At 38.0% G+C, this 8,648-nt stretch overlaps 1 protein-coding gene across 1 annotated transcript; it reads left to right on the top strand.

Moving 5' to 3' along the window:
- The first annotated feature begins 896 nt into the window (after positions 1 to 896).
- Positions 897 to 6,488, top strand: otx1 (orthodenticle homeobox 1). Its single transcript, XM_052579897.1, has 4 exons — positions 897 to 1,239; positions 2,758 to 2,949; positions 3,397 to 3,548; positions 4,612 to 6,488. Exons 2-4 carry the CDS (start codon positions 2,853 to 2,855, stop codon positions 5,332 to 5,334), a joined length of 972 nt encoding a protein of 323 aa, XP_052435857.1. The 5' UTR covers positions 897 to 1,239; positions 2,758 to 2,852; the 3' UTR covers positions 5,335 to 6,488.
- Positions 6,489 to 8,648: the final 2,160 nt, after the last annotated feature.

Raw genomic sequence — 8,648 nt, 5'->3', positions numbered from 1 at the left:
GTGGGGATTAGCCACTCATTAATATTCATGAGGCGGGGTAACAATAAAAATGAAAATAGATAAAGTGGATAAATTAAACTTTTTTGCTGCATTTTACAACGCTTTAAATCGATGGACTACATGAATCAATCGCTTAAGGGAGTCTTATATTCTGAATTAGACGGTAGTCTACTTTGTGTGGATTTGTGGTGTTTTTTTTTTTTGTTTTGTTTTTTTGCGTGATGTCAGACATTTGAGAAAGGCCTTGATGTCCTTTACAGCTTAGATTTTGGATGGCTTTAATTATATTACACTGTTTAATCCACGTTGATAAATTTTGCTTTTAGATAAATTATTAATAGTACTATTCATATGCGTTGATGTGTCCGAGTTAAGCTGTAGGCTACCTCTAAATTAAATAGCTACTAGTTACATTTCAAGACGCAAAACGGTCATCATTTTTATTAAGCATTTAGAGAATATGCCTATTTTGTTTATATGACAGGACTTCTTAATCAAATTCCTCGGTCTACATCGCAATTCTAAATTCTTTCAGTAAAATATAATTTAAATTATTTAAATATTTTTAAAGCCTAGCCTGTACTATAGCTTACCTTAATTTTATAACGACTTTTGCATATGTGAATCCCATTGTAATATTTTGTCTTCAGTTTTATTAAATGTTAAATCTGCATTGTCTGCACTTTTCTTTATATTTGAGGTCTTCACGAAATTCTAAAGATTTATTTGTACGTTGCATGTTCTTGATGTCTTTAGTCAGCGCGGGGTGGGGCTTCAAGGACGTTCTACCTATAGACTGGTTACTCGAGCTGTCAATCAAGCAGAGACTGCGCAGCGATTGGCTGGAGTGGGCGGATCTGCAGGTGTCCTACGCTCTTAGAGAGGCAGGGTTAGGAGAAGGTGATCAATCTCCATCCGTCTACATTAGCAATCACCTTAAACTAGTGACAGACACGAACGCGAAAGCCAAAGCAGATGAGTTTATTGTATTTGGTTTTAAACCCCGGGAACACGCTCTGAATAGACTACAAGAAGTCCAGCTAAAGGCCAGACACGTGCGCCATATCAACATTGCTGCTTATCTGCAGCTTTGAGGAGAGTTTTAGACGACATTTATTTGGTGAGGTTTCGCAGTCGGTTTGCCTTCCTGAAATCTTGCATTGGTGGATATTTTCTATCGTCTGTTCAGACTGCAAAAATATCAGAAGAGGAGAAGGACGGAGGGTTCTGGAAAAAAAAGGTAAAAAAAAAATGCCTATTTTAATGTAGGTTTTTTTATTTCCCCTAATTTTATTGTTAACGTTCAGCACTTTCACAAAACGGAACTAATACAAGTTTCAGTGGTACAATGTCTTGTTTTAATATTAGAAAAAAAAATTATATGGAGATAAATTTGGTCTTCTAATGATTTTGTAAAAGTTTTTTTTACAATTACTTTTTTGTTTCGCCCTCTTCTGTACCGACGTCAGTATTGTTTTTAAGGCATGCAGTAAACAGTCTGTTAATTGTCATAATTGCTTAGAAGAAAATGTTTCAGAATGTATTTAAACTAAAAATAGGGAGCGCTAGTAGTTTCGCAAAAATCAACTCATCACCGTAGAGTAAACCAGCTCACTTGGAGAAGTAATTGGAGAGGCGTGTTTTGGTTTTGTTAATTTATTTTGGTGATAAGGCAAAGAAATGAAGGTGTTTCCCCAGAGGTCTAATATGCATTGTAATTGAGTTAATTTGCACGTAAACCAGTCTTTACAGAGTGAAGAATAAGCAAGGAATAGATTGGAATACACAGAACTCTAATCGTTCAGTTCTCTCAGCACGGGGCCCATCCACATTAATTTCCTCTAGGTAACCAGTCAGCTCCTAAATTTGGTTAAAAATTGAATGACCAAGAAAACCAATACAAAGCGTTAATAAAGATTAATATAATTTTTTCACCTTTTTTCTCTTTGGTGTGTGTGTGTAGTAGTAATAATAATAATAATAAAAATAATAATATATAGCATAGTAATAAATTATTCTAGAATTAGCCTAACTCTCAATATGCCCTATAGTCTGCTATCTGTTCTAAGATGTTAATTATTTAAAATTATTTATATATAATTATTTGTGTATATATAATATTTATTTTTTATTTTATTATTTTACATAAAGCTGCAAGTCTGCACGTTTTGTAATTCTTTTGATAAGTAGACTTTGAAACCGCACAGGTTTGTGCTTTAGTTTTTGAAATTTAAATCGGTCATTTAAAAGTAGGCTAATGTAAAATAAATGTAGCTAATGTTTGCAAAATATTTTAAATATGCTTCTATACTATAGAAAATATAAAAAATACGATTACAGCTATAAAATTATAGACATGCACAATTGTAGAAATAGTCTATTATGGAATACAATTATACTTTTAATTCGCGCATGGCATGCAGTTTTCACCACTGTGCCAGTCGTTGTCGTCAATAATAATAATAACAATAATAATAATATTACAAAAAAAGAAACAAGATTCGTAGTCATTAATAATATAATTCTAATCATAATCGAAAAAGGCAGGCTAAGAGAGAAATCCTTAAAGATATATTTTTTTAAAACAATCCGTTTGTCTGTCGGCTATTTATAGGCTACTTCCTCGTCTCTAATAATTCTTCAGAGGATGCAACCACCCAACTTATTTTCTCGATTTGTATTTAATTCACGTGGCATGCTTCATGTGGTTACGCATATCAGCTAATAATATTATTTGTATTATTGCAATTGCATTTCAGTAACTTAAATTGGGTCCGTCCTTCGTCAAACTGCAACATCGGGGGAAATCGAACTATTGGCAAGATCTGGGGGGACCCGTGACTGCCTCTAGCATGATGTCATACCTCAAACAGCCCCCCTACGCCATGAACGGCCTGGGGCTGAGCGGCGCAGCCATGGACCTACTGCACCCGTCCGTCGGATACCCAGGTACGTGCAGAACACGTTCTAGGACATTATACATGTTTAACAGCGTTATATGTGGGCTTTAAGTTGTTAGAAATTGTTTCAGGCACTTCAGATAAGGGAAAATTAGTCTTGACATAGCCTTTTGTGTGATTTCTCTCTCTCTCGATGTTTAAATATAAATCATTGGTTCTAACAAGCTCATTGCATAGTCGTTGCAACATGTTTGTAAAATATAATCCACAAAGCCTCTGTAAATTAGAGCGCTATAATTTTAAAACCGCTTTGAGGTAAACCAATTATTTTTTATTTCCGACAATAGTAGGCCGACTTTAAAATGTCCAGAAGCTATTTGCTATTTCACATCTAAACAGATTTTTTTTCATACACATCTACACATCTCACACTTTCTATAAAGAGCAGTATTGCTATTGTAAATACCATTATGACATTTTTGCTTATTATTTACAGCAACTCCCAGAAAGCAGAGGCGGGAAAGAACGACGTTTACGCGCTCACAGCTTGACATTCTCGAAGCGCTCTTTGCCAAAACTCGTTACCCGGACATATTTATGAGAGAGGAGGTGGCACTGAAGATCAACCTTCCCGAGTCCAGAGTTCAGGTACATGTGACCACTGAATGTTTGAAAATGTATTTTTAAAAATGGGCTTTTTCTCTAAATAACTTTACAAAAACATTTCTAAATGTAGCTACGTTATGCTCAGCTGCTCCCCCTACTGATTTCCATAAAAGTTCGTAGTCGTTTGTAATTATTATTACAGTTGTTGCAATTATTTTTATAGACTCGATGGGTTTTAACATCTTGATTGTCAGCCTAGATAGGCCTACAGCCAATTTAATCTAGGGTTAAGTGCCAGGTGATTCCTCTGTTTGATTTATATATTTTTTATTTTTTTTTATGAATTGTGCAGCATGACAGAATGTAATAGCCTAATTATTTTAGAATAATTGGTACTCTCCAAACCAAAGTAGTGTTAGATGCATTTGATTGTGCATACCAAACTGATTTAACTGCACTGAAGAAATGTGGTTTATTTAGACCAAATATATAAAGGAACTGTACACAGATGATCACTGTGAATAAGACTTACCCTACATTGAAGTTAATGTAAATATCAGAGATGAGGAAATGTAAAATTCCCACAGTCTACTACTGTGGATTTTTCATGTAAATAATGCTTTTTCTAAAGTGATCCGAGGCCTAAAGGAGCAGCCCTCTGTCAATTTCCCGAGCAATTTTATTTGCTCTTAATAAGCACATGAAACAAAACGCTTTACACGGTCAGACCCTCCTTCCACTATTGAATTACCATCTCTGCGGAGAAACTCAATAGGCTACTATCACCCAGCCGTCTACAAGCACTGAAATTAGATCCACACAGTAAAGCAGAAAGGCCCTGCATGCAAATTAAAGCCAGGAACTGCTAATAACTAGCTTTTTCCACTCTGATATTGCACAATGGCTCTCCAACATGTCCTTCAGACATGCACGGAAGGTCTCCATAATCATTTAATGGAGCTCTGTGTGCATGCGTGTTTGTGTACTGGGTGTAATGGACTCTGTGCTATCGTATTTGGTGTGTCTCTATTTTTTTTTTAAGCTGTTGTTCGACCAGAATTTCCAAGCGTATTTTAAGTGTTCATTTCCTCTCTCTGTCCTTCAGGTGTGGTTTAAGAACCGTCGTGCTAAATGTCGTCAGCAGCAACAAAGTGGCAGCAGCACAAAAGCTCGGCCCGCTAAGAAGAAATCCTCACCCACCCGGGAGAGCACGGGTTCAGAGAGCAGTGGCCAGTTTACCCCTCCTGCTGTCTCAAGCGCTGGCTCTTCTTCCTCCTCCTCCTCCTCAACCAATAACACAGGCATCAATAGCACCTCTACCTCTATCAGTACGGTCTCATCAATCTGGAGCCCTGCCATTTCTCCAGGCTCTGCACCCCCTTCTGTCTCCCTGCCGGAGCCCGTCGCTCCCTCAAACGCCTCCTGCATGCAGCGCTCCGTCTCGGGCACGGCCAGTTCCTCTTACCCCATGCCATACAACCAGACCACCGGCTACAGCCAGGGCTACCCGACTCCTTCCAGTTCTTACTTCAGCGGAGTGGACTGTGGTTCCTATCTTGCCCCCATGCACTCTCACCACCACCCTCATCAGCTCAGCCCCATGACAGCGTCGTCCATGCCCACGCACCCCCACCACCACATCAGTCAGTCCTCAGGACATCACCACCACCATCATCACCAGGCCTACAGTGGCACTGGCCTGGCCTTCAATTCCTCTGACTGCCTGGATTACAAGGAGCAAACAGCCTCCTCCTGGAAGCTCAACTTCAACACTACAGACTGTTTGGACTACAAAGACCAAGCGTCCTGGAGGTTCCAAGTCTTGTGATCTGATTTATTATTATAATTTTTTATGCCCTCCATTTTCACCATCTCTCTGTTTTAATAGTGTGCTGAGTTTAATGAAGAAAATATATATGGACTTGCAGATTTTAACAAAATAGTTAGATGTTCTTCACATTTTTAAAAGTTACTCCTCCCCCCTCACCCCTCTTTTTAGAGAGAAAAGAAAGGGGGAAAGCGGCAAAGTTGTGGAAGGAAATTAAAGCTATAGTTTTCCCCCTTCTTTTTGGTTCATGAAGAGACTTAATTCGATTTCCTCGACGGCCCTGAGTTCTGGTTCTGAAGTGTTCTGCCGGACTCACGTCACTCTCCTGCCTGATCTGGATTACCGTTTTTACACGGGACACTGAACGCTCAGCGACCGCTTTACCTCCACCTCTCAAACCCTGTACAGCTGTTTCGTTTTCTAAATATGGTTATTTTTTAGGATGACAGATTCTAGTCAGCTTAACGGAGCTGAATTCTGTACATATGTATTTGGGTCAGTTACATTGACCATATTTAGTTGGTGTTACTGGATTTCAAATGGTTTAATAAGACTTTGAAACTACTTTATGTACTAAATCTTTTCCCAAATAATCCAAAGATCAAGAATTGGCCGCTGAATTTATTTGATATACTGAAAACCAATTTTTGTTACCCTGAAAAAAAAATAATAAATAGGATTTTATATTGAGAACACCGTGTGGAAATTTCAAAAAAAAAAAAAAAAAAAAAAAGAGAGAGAGCGAGCGAGAAAAAAAGATTCTTAATTATACGTTGGAAATGTTTAGAGCTGGGGGATATTTGGCTGTGATATTCCATTAGGTAAACTAGCATTTGAAGATTTGTTGCGGTGAAGGAGAACGGGCAAGATTAAAATTGTTGGATGCATTTAACAGCACTTGACTTAATTGCTCTAACCGAAAGAAAGTGAAATGTGGTTTAAGGAAGAATGCCCAAATGCCAGTGAAATGCTGAATGTAGCTACTGCAGGCGCAGATCATTACATTCATGTCCGTAATAAAGATAAATTAACTACCAAAATTTCACATGATTTCTGACTGGGGTATGACAAGTTTTAACATCCAGAATTTACTTTCGTGTAATGTTTTCAACGAATAAATAAATTACAAATACAATAAACGCACCTCAATTTTATTTATTTGGTGAGATGCTGGATTAAGTTTGGATTTAGAACGAATTTTACATGCATAATGCCATTTATTTTTTACCTTTGCACCATATCAAGAGCTGAATGATTATCTGCACTAAACTTGAAGCAATTCATTGGTTTATTTCCATCGGACTGTGAGGATTTTAAAGGGCGTGTGTGAAATCGCATGCCACTGATTGAATTTTTCGTTTATGTGGAAAGGATTTAGTTTTTGCTCCTCCTTAATAAACCGGTTATTTGCTATGGACGTGGATGCTGTAGTAAGTGTGTGTGTGCGCGCGCATGGGTGTAAAAACTGATTAAAACTCGAACCGTGGACTTGAATTATATTCATTTGGTCTTTAGAAAACCCACAATCGTTTGAAGGTTTTTTTTGTGAATACTGGTAAAGGCCACGGCACCGCAAAATTTCTTAAATATTTATTAACGCGTCTGATCAGGTCGTAATTGAATGCGCTCGCGATAATTGCCTCCCAGCAGAATCTCCGCGCGCTCTGGAGCACAAGAGCGTTCCGCCAAAATAACCCGGAGCGATATCGCCTCTTCTGATTCGGTAATGACGTGGGTGGGTCTGGGTTAATGGGTCAAAAGCGGGAGGGAGGCAGCCGTCAGGCACCGGGCCATTAAAGAAATAGCTGGAGAAAAGCAAGGGCTCGGCAAAGCTGTTTAGATGAACGTGTTCGGACAGAAGTTTCTTTTTAGTCGATTAAGCAGCGGATAGAAAGAATGTGCACAGGTAAATTGTTTATAAGCTTGTCAACACACAGGAAGGCATGCATTTTGTACGTCCTAATTTATGACAAACATCAGTTAGGCTATGTTTTATATTAATTTTAAAATGTTATAAGACAAATAGTACATGCGCATAGGCTACTTTGACATGTCTTAACTGAATGCACCTACTCTGTTGAATGAATATCACGTTTTGCATGTTTTCAGAACAATATAATAGACCGCGTATTGCTAATAAGAAAATAACAACCCATCCGCACGACTTTAATCAGCTTCAGTGTTGTTGTGTGCTAATTACTGATTGTGTTGGCCTGGCAGCTGAATCAACACCTCGCTCGGGAGAACACTGCGCGTATTTGTTTTACTGTGCTCGCGTTGAGACTCCACCGCAGCTCAGCGACATTACATAAACATGAATGGATTTGTACGATTTGCATCAAACAAACCTTTGCGTCCCGTCTTCCTGGGGAATCATTCGAGGAGCTCGGACACGCCCTCGCGTGGAGCACCTGCTGAAGCCCGAGGGGTGTGTGAGACAAAACATTATAGGGCCTGTTCGTACTAACACTTTCAACTCAAGCTGGCATATCATTCTGCCGAGTTGAATCCATGTCCATTAAGTCTGACATTTATTTTACACTCTCTAATAGTAACAGCCTACTTTTTTAGGATGTAATGCTACCGGAGTAAATCACACTGCAATCTTCAGATATATCACATAGTCTGCACTTTTTGGCAAGGCAAAAAAACGAGGTGTCCGGCTAATAGGCAACATAGGCTATTTATGATAATACCTAGGCTATTTCAGGGGGGTTGTAAAATGTAACGCCTTTAATAACAGCCTCTTATGTCATCAATGATTTAAGCACTCATCAACTGCCAACGTTTAGCTTCATATTCTGAAATCTAATTATTTTCGAAATGTAAAGCCTTGCATGGAAAACCATTATTTTAATTTCAAGTCGAGTTGAATGTTATGGATACAGGTAAGAGGAACGTTCTTATACAAATTTAGCTTAAACTTTTTAATAAAAAAAAAAAAGGAATAAAAAAAATAGTAAAAGTTGTCTATTTAGACATAACGATAAAGATGATTAACCTAGGTTATTGATCGGATATTTCCCGTGGCCTACATTTGTCATAAAAAAAAGCCGTGCTTTCATTTTACATTTCCGTTCTGAGAACTAGCTCGGCTATTATATTTGTCATTTACTCAACCAGAAGATGTTGTTTAATCAGTTTTCACCTGGGGGGCATTTGCCTTTGACAGAAGTTTGAGTTCCAGGCCACAACTCGAATACAATTTAGTCTATTGAGAAAGCTTTACGTTAGTTTTAGATTGTTCTTTTTAAATGTTATTAGCCTATTATTAGGTCTATTATTTATTTGGTCCTGTTATTAAAATAAAAACG

This window comes from Carassius gibelio, chromosome B17 (assembly GCF_023724105.1).
Source record: "Carassius gibelio isolate Cgi1373 ecotype wild population from Czech Republic chromosome B17, carGib1.2-hapl.c, whole genome shotgun sequence".
NCBI classification, from domain to species: domain Eukaryota; kingdom Metazoa; phylum Chordata; class Actinopteri; order Cypriniformes; family Cyprinidae; genus Carassius; species Carassius gibelio.
Note: the sequence above shows the minus strand (reverse complement) of the source record. Positions and strands in the feature narration are given on the sequence as shown.